At 39.2% G+C, this 17,074-nt stretch overlaps 1 protein-coding gene across 1 annotated transcript in view; it reads right to left on the bottom strand.

Moving 5' to 3' along the window:
* LOC131217560 (wall-associated receptor kinase-like 1) overlaps window positions 1-16,696 on the bottom strand; it is a 34,207-nt gene extending 17,511 nt beyond the window's left edge. Inside the window, exons 1-3 of the mRNA XM_058212497.1 lie at window positions 16,642-16,696; window positions 8,608-9,617; window positions 8,439-8,495 (exon numbers count right to left, since the gene is read on the bottom strand). Coding sequence (XP_058068480.1) covers window positions 8,439-8,495; window positions 8,608-9,617; window positions 16,642-16,696 — 1,122 coding nt within the window. The remainder of the gene's footprint in view (window positions 1-8,438; window positions 8,496-8,607; window positions 9,618-16,641) is intronic.
* Window positions 16,697-17,074: the final 378 nt, after the last annotated feature.

A 17,074-nucleotide genomic window follows, 5' to 3' on the forward strand; every position in this document is an offset into this window, starting at 1 on the left:
ATTTTAGAGTAACATAGCGCTAACGATTCTACAGGTTTTGAGTCATGCAGATCAAATTTAAAGTGATTAATACTAATTTCACAAGCAATTGAGTTTAGCGCTAATTACCCACAATTAATTGCTAAAGAATTTGAGGTAGTACTCGGGTCTTAGCACGAAATTTTTCGGGTCATTACAGAACTCCACCAAGCCCACTTTGTGTATGTATCAGGCCCCAAAAGGAAGCCCAGTTTATTCATGATAAGACTTTGGATTTACGTTTCATGAAGTAAACCCAAACTTTCCTGGAGTAGTCGTCAATGAATGAAACAAACTATGCGACCTCCTAATGGAAACTTCTGGCGATGGCCCCCATACATTAGAGTGCACATAATTAAGCACTCCCTTACAAACATGTTTTCCAGATTTAAAAGATAATTTAAATTGTTTACCATATATACAATGCTCACATATATCTAAATCAAAATTTTTAAAAGCTGGAATCAAACATCGATAAGAAAGTACTTTCATACCCCGCTCGCCCATGTGGCCTAGACGAGCATGTCACATACATAGAGATGTGGAGTCTGCAATAGCTGCTACCGCTTCACTTGATGAAGTGTTCCCAACTTGTAAAGATTTTCGTGCCTCTGCGCTCTCATAACCACGAGTGCTCCTTTTAAAACTCTAAGGACACCATCAATACTGGTGAACTTGTACCCTATAGCCTCGAGTGCACCGAGAGAAATCAAACTTTTCTTCATATCATGAACGTGCCTGACGTCAGTCAAGGTATGCTCCATCCCATCAAACATCTTGATGCTCACCGTACCAATAGCCACAACATTGCAAGCATTGTCATTGCTCATAAAAACCTATCCACCATCGCATTCCTTATAACGATTGCTTTGATACCACTTGTTGGAGATTTGTGCAACGGAATCACACAGATCTAGATCTACGATAGCAATCCAATAACGTTAAGCAATCACAAGAGAACACAAAGATTTAACATGGAAAACCCTTGAGGGAAAAAACCATGGCACAAAGCGATAGAAATCCACTATGAAATAGAATTACAAAAGAAAGAACTTACCCGATTCAAACGAATCTCACCCTTGCTACACCCTTTGATAACCCTAAAACCTTTTTAGGAACCCTTGAAAAACTTTTAAAAAGCTTTAGAATACCTTAGAATAGCCCTAGGGAACCCTATTTATAGTTTAGGAAACTCCACTTACGCACCTAGTTCGGAAAAGTCCGGAAACCGCCTTAAATTTACACAGTCCGCGCAGGATCTGCGTAATCTCGACTGGTCGAGCCAAGGCCTCAATTGGTCGAGGAACCCCCTCGACTGGTCGAGCCATCTCCTTGACTAGTCGAGCGGCCTGGACACCAACAATAATAACACGGAGGACTTTGAGTCGAGTAGTGCTTGACTAGTCAAGTAGCTCACTCGACCAGTCGAGCCAGATATTCGACCGGTCGAGAGACCCAAGAAGGACAGATTTAAGGCATCTGTCAATAGATGTTTGGGGCATACCTGCCACCAACAACAGGTCCTATTGGATCAATGGTCTGGATCAGCAAACCATGGGCCACACTTGTATAGAGTGGCTACTTTGCAATGCCATTTGTGTCTGGATGCATCATGATATGCTGATTCTTTCTTTCTGTCCCAATTTCATATTCTTCCAACTGCCATGTTTGATTAAATGTTGTCTTTTCCTTGTCCATTTTCTGCATTTCTCAGGTCAATCTCTTCGTAGATCATTCTCAGTTGATGAACCTGGAGTGCCTCTGAGGCCATAGCTTGGGTAAAAACAATACATCCGTTCTTGGGTCATTCCCATTTTCTCTTGGGTAAAAACCATACATCCGTTCTTGGGTCATTCCTATTTTCTCATATGAAACTGTCATTTGGTACGGGCATCCTATTGTTCAGAACTGGACGGTTCAAAGAGTTGGATTTATAGTTCTCACTGCCTTTATTTTGCATTTGCTCTGTCTGGAGTGTGTTGTATGCGTGTACTGTGTTTTCTCTGTGGATGAATGAACTCTATTACTTTTTTTAATCTCTAGAATTGTATATAACTGTTACTGGTTAAGTTCCCTTGGAGCTTATGCATGTGCTTATTTGTTTCTCTTGGTTTATTTTGGTTGCTTTTGGCTGCACGAGTGGACCAATTTATGAAAATCAAGTTTAATCAAGTGGAAATGCAAGAAACCACAGATGTTTGTTTCATAGAATTTGTAATAAGGTAGCCCTCAAATTGCAGTCACCAAACAAACTTCCAACTTGTATCATGATTGCTATAAGACCTGCCATGCTTTTTGGGACAATGTCGGGCAGTTAAGGAACATGATGTTCATAGGAACAATCTTTTATATTTTGTGAATGGGATTCTTATTAAACAATCTTCTGAAACTTTTTGGTATGACTATAAGGTGTAACAGATTCAAAAAACAACAAATCTAATGTTGTTTTTTTTAGCATACAGGTTGTTTCTAATAATTTATTTACTTGTGCCGAAAAACAGAAGGAAAGGAAACTTACCTGCTAAAGTAGTGATCTAATCACCTACAGCCAGCTACATGCAACTACCAGACAGGTTGGACATCGCACACGACATTGTATGAAAAATAGGATCCCACCATAGATGATGAGTTCACAAACATACCAAGCAAATAATAATAAGTGGTGTTCTTGTCACATGAAATATTGGTTAATTAGCTTGTTGGTGCAGTTCTTGTATCAACTGATCTTTTGTGCGTGATCTGTTTTTCATCAGGTATGAAATAGGGGACCATGTTGGTGTGTTTGCTATGAATTGCACTGAAACTGTGGAGGAGGCAGAAAGCTTATTAGGTCTCACACCAGACACTACTTTTCTATCTATATGGATAAAGAGGATGGCACCCCATCAACGGAAGCTCCTTACCACCCCCATTACCATCTTTCACCTTAAGAACCACTCTTGCCCGATATGCTAACCTCTTGAATTTCCCTAAAAAGGTAAATCTTCATCTCCTATTTCATGTTTCAAGAATGTTTTTATATTTCAAGAAACTTCTCTGTGGATGGATTTTTTATATGCATTTATGTATTGTTTTTTTAGACTGCACTAGTTGCATTAGCTGCTCATGCTTTTGAGCCCAATGAAGTTGAACGACTAAGGTTTCTTGCTTCTTCTCTTGGAAAGGTTGGGACTATTCCGGTTGAACTCTGGAGATAGTTTTGTGTGTTTCAGGAGATGATTGGTGTTTTAGATGGTCAAATTCACTTTTTCCTTTGTTGTATTTAGATGTAAAATATTATTCAATTGTTGTTGTTGGAAGCAGAACTTGCAATGGAGAAGATGAAAAGGTACAAGCTAGATGAATGATGGTACACATTCTTCTTCTTTTATTTTAATTTTTATTTTGAATTTCTTCCATGTGTTCATGTGTTGGCCATACGAGACCTTGCAAGGTTCCATGTGTTCATGTCTCGTCAAAGGATACGAAAAATAGAAGGAGATGTGTCTTAAATGTACTGTTATAAGTAGTAATGAATTATGTTCCTTGATTGTAATAAAGTTAGTATTATGTTGCTTTTACAAGTTTGTTGATGTAAAGAATGAGATGATTCACATGAATGTAAGGTTAACTGGGTTTTTTTTTTTTTTTAAGTATATGATTATAAGTAATACTTTTGTATGTAATCCCTAATAGGTAAAAGAAGCCACTAAGAGATTTACCGCTATTTAAATAATAATAATAATAATAATTACCGATGGCTTCAGGCTGTCTCTTTTCCTCATGTAATTGAAAATTACAGACGGATATAAACCGTCTTTAATGTGAAAATTATCAATGGTCTTAAACCGACTATAATTTGAAAATTACAATCTTCAAGACTAGTTAGGTGATGGTTATGGACCATCATTTGTTGCGACGGTCCATAACCGTTGAATTTGGACGATGGATTCCGACCATCTAGTAACTTTTACTATGCAGCAAAAAAAGACGGACCATGCCACAGTCCAGAACCGTTTGTAATTGCTGTTTAAGATTGTTTTGAACCGTCGTTTTTTCAATATTTTGGCGTAGTGAAGGGGATTCATCTACTCTTTAGGAGACTCTTGATGAGCCTGATGCAAAAAAGTGGAAGGCAATAATGAACGATGAGATGAACTCCTTATATAAGAATGAGATATGGGAGTTGGTAGAGCTTCAAGTAGGTCGAAAAGCAATTGGGTGCAAGTGGATCTTCAAGAAGAAACACGATAGATACGAGGCAACGTTAATAACAAATGGTTACGCTCCGAGAGAAGGAATCAACTTTACAGAGATATTCGCATCGGTTGTAAAGCAAGTTATCTATCTGATTCGTATTGGCACTAGTTGTCCAATACAATGTTGAGCTAGAACAGATGGACGTGAAGACTGCATTCTTGCATGAGGAATTAGAAGAGCAGATCTACTTAAAGCAATAAGATGATTACAAAATTAAAGGGGCAAAGAATAAGGTTAACAGGTTAATAAGGTCATTGTACGGGCTGAAACAGTCGCCTAGGTAGTGGTATAAAAAATTTGATTCTTTCATGATGAGTTAAAAATTTACTGGGAATGAATATGATCATTGTGTCTATTACAAAACACCGAGTGATGACAAGTTCATCATCCTAGTATTGTATGTTGATGACATGTTGATCGCCAATCATAATATGTCTGAAATCGATATACTGAAGATTTAGTTATCATGGACATTCGAGATGAAAAATCCGGTGGCTGCAAAGAGAGTTCTCGACATAGATATTCATAGAGACAGGAAGTGAAGTAGGCTTTGATTTTCACAAGCAGAATACCTTAAGAAAGTGTTGATCAAGTATGGGATGGACAAGGCGAAGTTGCTTATCATTCCCCACACGACTCACTTCAAGATTTCCTCAGAATAATGACCTAAATTAAATGAGGAAAAGCAAGATGTCTCGTGTGCTTTATTGGAATGTTGTGAGCAGTTTAATGTATGTCATGGTCTGTACGTACGAGACCGAAGTAGTTGGTGTTGTGAGCAGATAGTGATACATGTCAAATCCCGACAAGCAACATTATAAGCAGTGAAATGGTTAGGTCGATACATTCGAGGTACAAAAGACTAAGTTTTAACTTTTAAGAAAACATGGGCTAAATTAGTTGGGTATGTGGATTTAGATTATGCAAGCAGTATTGATTCCACAAAGTCGACTTCCGGTTACTTGTTTGTACTAGTGGATGGAGCAATCAGTCGGATGTTGAAGCTTCAGTCATTGGTGGATCTTTCCACAACTGAAGCCGAGTAATTGGCAGTGAAAGAGGCATTTAAGGAAGGTGTTTGGTTTAGAGGCATGATAAGTCAGTTGGGGCTTCAATAGGAGGCCGTGCCGGTTAATTGCAATAGTGAGAGCACTATCAATCTGGCTAAATTTTTTATTTATCATTCACATACTAATAGGGCTGTACACGAGCAGAGTTAGTTCGTAACTCGCTCGACTCGACTCGAAAAAGCTTAATTTGACTCGGTTCAAAACCGAGTTCGAGCCGAGTTGAGCTAATTTTTTGAGCTCGAAAAAAATTTTGAACTGAGTTCGAGCTTGCTCGAGCTCGACTCGACTCAGATTGAACCTAACTTAAATCGAACTTGAATCAATTCAGTTCAGTTACTCAGTTACTTTGATATTGTTGTTGCTCACCAAGTGTTTGATGAGACAAATCGATGAAGTGTGGCTGGTGGCAAGGAAGGCCCGTATATGAAACAAATACCATTTTTTTTTCTTGATTTTTATGTTGTTTACAAGGTGTTTGATGAAATATTTGTAAATCCATTGCTGTTATTTTACATACAATAAGATTTTGAAAGTGCAGTTCATGTGTTTGTGAAAATGCTACACAGGCGAACTCGACTCAAAATTAGCTTGAACTGGCCTAAGCTACTGACTGAACCGAGCTGAGCTGGCTAGTCAAGCTCGAGGATAGAGCCGAGCCGAGTCCGAGCTGAGGTCAACAAGTGGCCGAGTCGAGTCGAGCTATGCCAAGCTTGACTTGGATTAACTCGTGTACACCTCTACGTATTAAACACATTAATGTTTGTCACCATTTTATCTGACCGATGCTTAAGGAATGAGGCATGACTCTAGAGAAGATTCATACAAGCGTGAATCCGTTGGACATGCTCACTAAGGTGGTTCATACAAAAAAGTTCAAGTTATGTGCAACTTCTTTGGGCTTGGTGAAAGCATAAAATAAGAATGGAGTGTGCACAAGAAGTGATAATGGATCTATGATGTAAGACAAGATTAGAGAAAGAGGAAAAGAAGCTTTTGAAGGATGACGATTGAAGACATGGTGGAGATTGTTGATGGATGTCTTAAAACTATAATTCAGCAGTTTGTCGATGACAGGTTCAATGCCATCAAGTAGGCTTCGATGCCATTGAAGTCGGCTCGATGCCATTGAGATTTTTCAGAATAAATCGATTTGGTTATTGGACACTTTGATGCCCTTTATGATGTCATTGAAGATGGTTTGATGCAATCGAGAACATGTTTGGTCACTGGAATGTTTTCGTATTAGTTCGATGCCATCGAAGTGGCTTTGATGTTATTAAAGGTTAAGTTTCAATGTCATTAAATTTTGTTTGATGTCATCGAATGGTTTTGCACAAATTTTCACAGATTTGCGAATTTGTAGGATTTATTTCCAAATTCGATTAGGATTTTTCCAAAGACTATATATTTTGGTGTAATCGGGATTGGGAGATATCTAAGGCTTTCTAATTTGTTCTTAGGATTTCAAGGGCTTGTAAGGGAGATTCGAGGCTTGTTCGAATCAGGTATTCTCTCTATCTCTTGTAATTTTCTGGTTTCATAGTGCTTTATGTCGCTTTGTGCCGTGTTAAATCCGTTGTGCTTGTTTGGTGTGATTGGATTACTCCACTTGATCCATCTTTGTGTGCTTCCATAGTCACCCAACAGTTTGATGTGTTTCATTAGTGTGTATTAGTTCGGTTTTTAATAACTATATTAGAGCCAACACCATGTCGTGTGTTTAAGTCATGGGCGGTTATACCTGTGGAAAGGGCAACCTATACAGCTAGAGTGAAAGATGCCACAATGTAGAACGGATTATCTGGATAACCAAAGCTCAGCCGCAACGCCCTCTCCAAGTGGAAATGGCTACTTGGACAAAAGGCCACCCTCATGCTCGAGGCTCCGTTTTCCTTGACAGGGTGGGGTTAGGTGCAGTCAGGATGGACCGGGAGTAGTAGTTTGTTTATTTTGTGGATACTTAGTAAAGCTTCAAGATAGGTGAGCAATTGGCTTTTTGTGTTGCCCAACCGAAAATTTGTAAATTTCCCCATATGAATGCTATGGTATTTAATTTAATTTAATTTTTTTTTTTAAAAGGGTGGGCTGCCACAGACGTCTGCAGCAGAGCACGGTGGACTGTTAGGGTTAGTCTTGAAGCTTTTGGCGTATTAGTTGGATTCTTAATATTGACTTATTAGGATCCTCAAATGAAAGTTACTTGTTGTGTAGGCAACCAAACACAGGGTGAGTTCCTTTATTTTTATGAATAGAAGTAGACAGCAGGGTGTGTTCGGACATTCAGAGGAATGGTGCCCTAAGTTAAAAACACATGTAGGAACTTTTAATCTTTGTTGTGCCTAGAAAGCGGTCTTTCATCCACTTCCTTTCCATTGCTCAAGCACCTTGTTTAGGATATGGTGCGTTCAGATTCAGAATAGAGATAGTCTCGAGTTTTGTTCCCTTCACCTCACTTAGGTTCTGTTGTCTACTTCAACACCAACAAACGGTCAACCAGATCATCCAATTAGTATGGATTTGGGTTTATGGCAAATTCACCATTGGGCTTGATATTGCGTGGTTCTAATCTTGTCCACATAAAAATTAAGGCATTATCTTCTTCTTCTTTTTCTCCCCTTGATTGTATCCTATAGGCATATCTGTATGTGCATATGTGCATTTTTATTTTTTTATTTTTTCAAAAAGGTCGCTATTCATATATATCATCAAAGATTTATGATTTTGGGATCCTCAAAAAGAAAAAAATCTGGGGAGACCTATCGTAAACAGAAAAGGAGGCAAAAACCTTCAACGAAGGGGCCGGGAAAGGAATGAAAATGTCTCGGGAAGCGAGCAGTCTCACAACAGGGGGATTACCTACCCACTACGCTGGAGGCTCTATTGGAACCTAAGCCCACCTTGTCGAGGAAAAGGCTATGTGCATATGTGTAACAGGCTTGATAACCTGTAACTTACCAAATGAGAGAGAGAGAGAGACAGAGAGAGAGAGATCCAAGATGAGGTGAATGAAAACCGTAAACAAATACAAATTTACGTGGTTCACCACAATGTCTAGCTCTGTCCATTGGGAAATAATAACTGAAGTTGTGATGTTGTTCAAAAAGAAAATACAAGATGATAGTCACAATTAAAGAGAAGAAAGACTCTCAGATCTTCAAGACTTCTCTTCTCCAAGATGATCTCCTTCTTTTAGTTTGCTCAATGCTCTTCACCATTCGTGTACCTCACACTCATGGAATACTTGCACCTGCTCACTAGACAAAGCAATAAGCTCTTGCACAACCTCCTTCATCGTAGGCCTCTCTCCACCTTTCACTCTTAGGCATCGTCTTGGGAGGTCGGCTACAGCTTGTAATTCCTCCATTTTTCCTTCACATGCTACGTTGTCATCCAAAATCTCTACGAAATTATCATTCCTAACATAAGATAAAAACACCATTGGCAAATTATGATACTCAATTGATGAATGAGGGCAAATAGGCTTCCGCCCGGTTAAAAGCTCCAGTAAAACCACCCCAAAGCTATAAACGTCACTCTTTTCTGTTAAATTTCCGGTGTTGAAGTATTCGGGATCCAAGTATCCAAACGTTCCAAGCACCATAGTTGAGACCTTTGTCTTGTCAAGTGGTACTAATCTTGAAATTCCAAAATCGGCTACCTTCGGAGTATAGTTCTTGTCCAAAAGTATGTTGGAGGACTTAACATCTCTGTGGAATATGGGTGTGGAAGTAGAAGAATGAAGGTAGGAAAGAGCACCTGCAGTTTTGACTGCGATTCGAAAGCGTGATTGCCAAGAAATACGCTCCAAAGGATCATCGCTTTCATGGATTTTCTCGCACAAAGTTCCATTTGAGATGAACTCATAAACCAACATGGGAACTTGTGTCTCCAAACAACAGCCCAAGAGCTTCACTACATTCCTATGATTGATTTCAGTTAGAATGACAACCTCATTTATGAATTGATCGATGTGGCTTTTATCTACAACTTGAGACTTCTTAACGGCTACCACTGAGCCATCCTTGAGAATTCCTTTGTAGACAGAGCCATTCCCACCACTACTTAATATATTGGTGGAATGATAGTTGTTTGTGGCCTGTTTGAGCTCTTGAGTGGAATAGATTTTTGGGGATCTGGTAGATCCATGGAGAGAAGAGAATTGTCGTTGTAACAAGATGCCTCCATTCTTTGTGAAGTGTTTTGCTCGAACATTTGCCAGATTTGACTTCCTTTGAACCCAACAACAACCAAACAAGCAAAGTGCTATAGATCCAATGCATAAGAGGGTCCCTAAATAGAAAACAAAAATGACTGTTAAACGGGGATATCTGACGGCTCTTGTAACTTTGCTAAAAAAACCATTAATAAAAAGGGGAGCGGATTAGGTGCAGTGAGACCCTAACCAACGGGCCCACCTTGATTTATGCATTGTATATCAACGCCATCCATCCACCTTGATGTATGCATTGTATATCAACGCCATCCATCCGTATCATTTTAGGGCATGAGCCCAAAAATGAATCAAATCCAAATCACGGGTGGACCACACCAAATGTAACAGCAGTGATTGAACGCCCACCTTTAAAAACTCACTTGGGCCCACCTTAATGTCCACGTTAATATTTATTTGCCATCCAACCTGCTGATAAGGTCAAACAGACCTGGATGAAGGAAAAAAACAAATATCAGCTTGATCCAACCTTAATGTCCACAGTATTGTTTATTTCCCACCCAACCTGTTGATAAGATCACACAGATCTGGATGAAGGGAAAAAAAATCAGCTTGATCCAAAACTTTTGTGGCCCACAAGAAGCTTTTAATGGTCTATCACCACTGTTTCATTTGGTGTGGTCAACCTGAGATTTGAATCTGCTTCACTTTTGGGCTCACACGCTAAAATGATCTGGAAAAATGGATGCATGGCATGGACATACAATAAATACATCAAGGTGGGCCCAACGTTCAGGGTGCACTTTGTTGGGTGAGGCCAGGCCTAGCTTATTCTGCTCCGGAATAAAAAGGGTTAAAAAGGATGGTATAAGTTTGAAATTTGTAAAAAATGTTCAGCTCTTGTAGGTGTGGTTGCTTAAGGATGGTACAAGTTTGAAAATTGTAAAAAAACTTTGTTTTCTATTGTTCATTGATTATTGTTGAGTTTGAGAGTGTGTGAGGAGAATTTTGGCATGGGGATTGATATTTCCACTCCCCATTTTTATTTCTTCACTTTTTAATAGTGGCCTTTTAATTAGCTTCATATATATATATATATATATATATATATAGAGAGAGAGAGAGAGAGAGAGAGAGAGAGAGAGAGAGAGAGAGAGAGAGAGAGAGAGAGAGAGAGAGAGTCAAGTCCAATTAGCATAGAAACCAGGGGTTAATAACCCTTCCAATAGGTTGTGTCAAAGATGAGGATTAGCTTGCATAAAAATCAGCCACAATCACTTATTGTGTGAACTACACTTGTATTTTGTTACTTTTCAATGGTTTGAAATTATTTACGATGGTACGATCCACCCGATGATGGATGGGGCTGAATTTTTCACAAAATGATCATTCATCACTAGGTATCGTCCCATATTGGGCTGTTTCTGGAGAATACAGGGACGATACACCCGTATCATTGATGCGCGATACCAAAAAATATGGGGCGATACTTGCGAGTTTTGAACAATACTCTAAACCTTATAGAATAATTTCTATAGTAAATAATTATGGTAAGCCCTATTCACATCTTTGACAAATAGATTTACTATTTGTTCTTCAAAGGCCACATGAAGAATAATTTATTAAGACGAGTTCTTGAACAAAATGACAATTCATGTCTATATGTTTGGTATTGCATGCTCATGGAAAATGGGTTGGATGCAATACAAATCGCACTTGTTTTGCCTACATATAAGGGCATTGTGGACTGGAGAAATATTTATATCATATGGAAGAGCCTTTAGTCTTGTTATTTCACTATATGCCATAAACAAGGGCTGGTATCCTACCTTATAGAGGATTTAGAGATCGTTAATTTACTTTATACATTTCCAAGATATAAGAGAGTCACTGAAAAAAAACAAACAAACAAGATGTTGAACAACGAGCATCAAGGCAGCCAACCTAGTCAACATTAGCATACCCCTGTAAGAAGAGAAGAACAATCCTGTATAATATGTGCCTCATAGACAGAAGAATAGGATAAAATGTAGAAAGGTGAAAGCAGTAAGGACCATGAATAGACTTGTGGACAATCTGTATTGCATAATATATATCAGATGAGTCATGGTGAGATACATGACAATGTTAACCAGTTGACTATAGAGAGTGGGATTAGGATTTCTTCCCATCATCTTTTTAATACTTAACATTTGCCACCAATGTGGATTATCCACTCATTTATCATCCACAAGCTGGTTAACTTGATCAAGTCAAAAGTGTACTTATTCTAATGGACCATGTAACTATTGTCATCATTATCTAAGCCTTATCCCAACTACTTGGGGTCCGTTACATGAATCCCGTTCCACCATTTCCCTTTTTTAAGGGCCATAACTTGAGTTGGATCATAGATCATCGTGTCTTTTCTTAATACTTCCGCTCGTGTCCTTTTGGGCCTTCCCCTTACCCTTTTAAAATCTTCAACTTGTATCAACTCACTCTTATCTGGCATAATTCATGGCCTCTATTGGTCATGACCAAACCCATTTGTTCTTTTTTCACTCATTTAACTCACCCGGGATCACATTGGCTCTCCTATATGTTGATGATATAGTGTTATCACATAGGATGACCAACCTAATATATCTAGTAATTAAAACAGTTACTCAACCCATCCTTCACCATGAAGGTTCTAAGGCCTTAATATACTTTTTGGATTGGATATCAATTATATTAGAGGCCTTCCAATCCAAAAAAAGTACTTTACAGGCCTTAGGTCCTTCATCTTAAAGGATTAACGGAGGAGTTGTTTTATTTGTTGGATATCATATTGTCCATCACAAGAATATCATCAACATATAGGATGTGCAATGTTCCAAATAAGCTAAGATCAGTCGTGGGAGTTCTATGTTTAACCAACTACCAGAATGTCATGTTGAAAGTGCTCAGACCATGCTAAAGAGCTTACTTTAATGCAAATAACAATTTCTCAAGGCGATATATTATGGATTTTCATGGTGATAGATAAAGTCAGGGCTGGGCTCTGACTAAGTGTCAGTTGGGGCAGAATCTTCTTCATTCTTGAGGTCAAGGGACTCTTTGGGCTGTTACAACTTTGGCGAGACCATAATTGAGGTCGAATCAAGGCGGAGCAACTCTTGCCCCTTGCCCACATATTCCTTAGGCAACTCTATAAGGGTGAGACTGTGATTACGATTCAGAGGGATGGGATCTGGATTTTTGTCCAAGTGGATGAATCTAGCGCTGGTGAACTTGACTGGCATGAAGGAAAGCGAGTGTTCTATCTCATGGTCTTTCCATCTCCTCTTGGGTTCTATCTCCTCTATCTCGTCTTCTAAGGGAGACTCATACCTAAGTTTTGTTTTGTCTGTCTTCTCTCACACCTCGATTACCTTGGCAGCATCTTGGTGTTTGAGCTAGTAGTTTAAGATCTAACATTCTACTAGAGTGAAAACATAATTTGATCCAAGAGGACATGTTGCTGGTACATGATTTATTGCCTCAAATTGAAAACTCTAGTACAGGCTCTGTCTCTAGGTGCCATGCGTCAATGGCTGGAATGTTAGGCTCCCCAGGATGGACTGTTTTTGTGGGAAAGAGTTGTTCATGGCCTGCTAAGATGGAGAGCACTTTGTCCTCGATGATATACTTGACTCTTTGGTGAAGAGTCCAAGGTATGCCCCAACCTTGTGTATCGAGGATTGGCCGAGGAGCAGATTGAACGATGAAAGGATGTCCAAGACTTGAAATGTAATTGTAGATGTGTGTGAACCGATTTGTAATTCAATTTCAATCCCCCATTGGGCCTGTCTTCGGGAATTATCGAATGCTCTAACATTCATGTTGTTCGGCTTAAACACGGACAGTTCCAGCAGTGTTTTAAATAGCAATAGCGTGATGCATAGCGCTCATCCCTTTATAGCGTGTAGCGTAAGCTACGTGATACTTGCGATAATGATAGTATCAGCCAATACCATCAATACATCGTATACCCATCCCAACCCTATATAGAAGCAGTGTTTGAAATATCGGTATCGCACTATGTATTGCACCCTTGGGAGATAGATACGTATCAGTTATCGCATGGGATATATCATTTGTATCGCATAATTTATCGCACTTTTTGTAAAACATGGGGAAACATTGGGAAAATGGTTGAATTTTTCAATGCAACTTCAGAGATTGTTAAAAAAGACCTTAATACACACTTTTAAATCATAACATCTCAAAAAAAAATGTGTACATAATAAGTTTCCTTTGTATAGGGTCCTATGTTGTGCCATCTGACTAAATTAATGCAATTATATTCAAACCTTCTTACCAACTCATTTTAAGGCATGGGCCCACAAATAAAGCGTATCCAATTCTCACATGGACCACACCACAAGAAACAATAGGCATGATGGACATTTAATCCTCATTGTTTCATGTGTTGTGGCCCACTTGAGCTTTGGATCTTCCTGATTTTTGGGCTTATGTCTTAATATGCTCTGGAAAAATGGATGAACAGAGTGAATTTCTCACAAACATCATGGTGGGCCCCACCATGAGCCCCGCTTAATGATGATGTCATTAGTTAGTAGCCACTGGATGGTGGTCTATAGGCCCCACCATAATGTATGTTTTTAATCCACTTTGTTCATCCATTTTCCCAGATAATTTTATAATATGATTCAAAAAATTAGGCAGATTCAAATCTCATGTGGACCACGACACAAGAAACAGTGGTAATTGAACACCCACTATTACACACTTCTCAGGGCCACAAAAGTTTTGGATGAAGTTGATATTTGTGTTTTTACTTCATCCAGGTCTTTGTGACTTGATCAATAGGTTGGATGGCAAATAAACATTACAGTGGGCCCTAGGAAGTTTTTAATGGCGTTCGTTCAATCAAAATCGTTTTCTTGTTATGTGGTCCAGTTGAGATTTGGATTGCCTCATTTTTTGGATCATGGCGTAAAATAATATGAAAAAAAAAATAGATTTGTGGTATGGATATAACACACGCATCATGGTGGGGCCCACAAAGCACCGTTAGTCGCCACCTCAAGTCAGGAGGCAATCCGCGTCCGGGCTAGGTTTTGGTGGATCCCCATATCCAGTTAGGTCGGTAGATTCGTAACTATGGGGCCCACTTTGATGTATGTGTATTACATCCACATCGTCCATACATTTTTGCAACTCATTTTAGGGCTTGATCCCAAAAATGAAGTAAATTTAAGTCTTAGGTGGACCATAGCATAGGAAATAGTCTTGATTGAATTCTGACCATTATAAACTTCATGGGGGCTAACAGAACGCTTATTTGCCATCCAAACTATTGATAAGGTCACAAAAGCCTGGATGAAGAGACCACACAAATATTAGCTTGATCCGAAAAAAATTTGGCCCATGAGAAGTTTTTAATGGTTTTCCTGTATTATGTCCCACCTGAGATTTGAATCTGCTTCATTTTTGGGATGATGCCCTAAAATGAGTTTTTTAAAAACAATGGACGATGTGGATGTAATGAACATACATCAAGCTGGGTCCCACAGTCAAGAATCCCACCCACCTCGGTCGATCCACGCCCATCATGGGATGGGTAGCACCCAGTCCACGTACTACGCGAAATATCCACGTGAGTGGGACCCTACCATCATGGTCCCACCTTGATGTATGTGTTGTATCCACACCATTCATCCATTCAGAAGATGGCTTTTGGGCTTGATTCAAATAACGATGCCAATCCAAAGCTCAAGTGGACCCCACCACAGAAAACATTGTGGACAGTGATGCCCACTATTGAAACTATTTCTGGTGGCCACCATGATGTTTATTTGAGATCTAACCTGTTCGTAAGTTCAAGTAGATATGGAAGAAGGGAAAACACGAATATCATCTTGATCGAAACTTCTATGGCCCCACGTAGTTTTTAATGGTGGACGTTCAATCCCCATTGTTTTATGTGGTGGGGTCCACTTGAGCTTTCGATTTGCCTCATTCTGTCTCATGACCTAGAGTGATCTATCCAAATGGATGGATGGAATGGATATACAAAACATAATCAAGGTGGGCCCCACTGTAAGGGCCACACAGTCTCTGGTACAGCCAAGTCGCACCAAATCCGGGGGCGCGGATTAGGTGTTACCTGGGTAGTAGATCTATCGATGTTACCCTTATTGTAAGGCCCATCTTGATTATATGTTGTATATCCACTCCATCCATTCGTTTTTCCAGCCCATTTAGGACAGTCGTAATGATTAAGCACATCCAAATCTCAGGTGGACCACACCACATGAAACAGTGATGATTGAACGCTCATCATTAAAAATTTGTAATGTTTATTTGTCATCCAACCCATGGATAAGATCAACCAGAACTGAATGAAGGGAAAATTCAAAGATTAGATTCACCCAAAACTTTTATGGCCTACAAAAATGCTTTTAATGGTGATTCACACTTTTTTCCAATGGTGTGGTCCACTCAAGATTTGGATATGATTAAGTTATTTCAGAAAACCCTTAAATAATTTGAGAACACGGATGGGAAGTGTGGATATTAAAAAAACTCATCAAGATGGGCCCCACACGGTAATGTTAACACCCACTGAGTTGTTACGTGCTTAACACCTAATCCACTCCCTAACTTAAAGGGAAGCGGATTGCGTAGTGTGTAACTCATTACACTTAGCGTATTGACTAAACTTTTGTGAGGTACATCTTGATTTATTTAGTTTATCCACTCCGTCCGTCCATTTTCCCAGATAATTTTAGTAGTTTAGCCCAAAAATGAATCATATAAAATGTTCAAATGGGCCACACCACAGGAAACAGTTGATTTCAAAACGTCTAGCATTGAAAATTTCTTAGGGGCCATATAAGTTTTAGATAAAGCTTATATTTCTGTTTACCGTTCATTCATGTCTTTATGATCTGATGAACAGGTTGGATGACAAATAAACATCACCGTGGGGCCTAGCAAGGTTTCAACGGTGAAAATCATTATACCCACTGTTTCTTGTGGTATGATCCACTTGATCTTTGGATATGCTTCATTTTTGGGAGGGAAAATGACCACTGTAGACGCCACCTTTTATCCAGTGGTCTTTCATGGAGCATCCCAAACTTAACTTCCACACTTGGACTCTACACGTACAGACAGCAAAGTTGAGGGCAAAAATACCCCTCCTTTTCACTGCCAGTCTCTTCATTTTACGTAAACGGAAACCCACGCGCGCTTTTGCAAGTCACGTGCCTTTCACTCCATTGCAGCAAAAAAACACCGACGCATGCACGTTTCTTTATCTTTTCATTGTCTCTACTAAAATCTCCGTTTATCAACTACATATTATTATTCTACATTTACCACTTTCCATCTTGGTTAGGGTTACATGGAATCCTCCAAACTGGTTGCATCTGCAATCTCTGAAAATGTTCAAATTATTCCCTCACTCCAAAACACCCTTCCTCAACTTGCAATTGACCGGTATTGCAGTTGCTGGAGGTAGAGATCTTTAAAAAAAACCCTAATATGGTTTATAGTTACTTCCCTTTGAAGTATTGAATGACAAATCAACGACAATTCACTG

The sequence above is a fragment of the Magnolia sinica genome, chromosome 10, assembly GCF_029962835.1.
Source record: "Magnolia sinica isolate HGM2019 chromosome 10, MsV1, whole genome shotgun sequence".
Taxonomy (NCBI): Eukaryota; Viridiplantae; Streptophyta; class Magnoliopsida; order Magnoliales; family Magnoliaceae; genus Magnolia; species Magnolia sinica.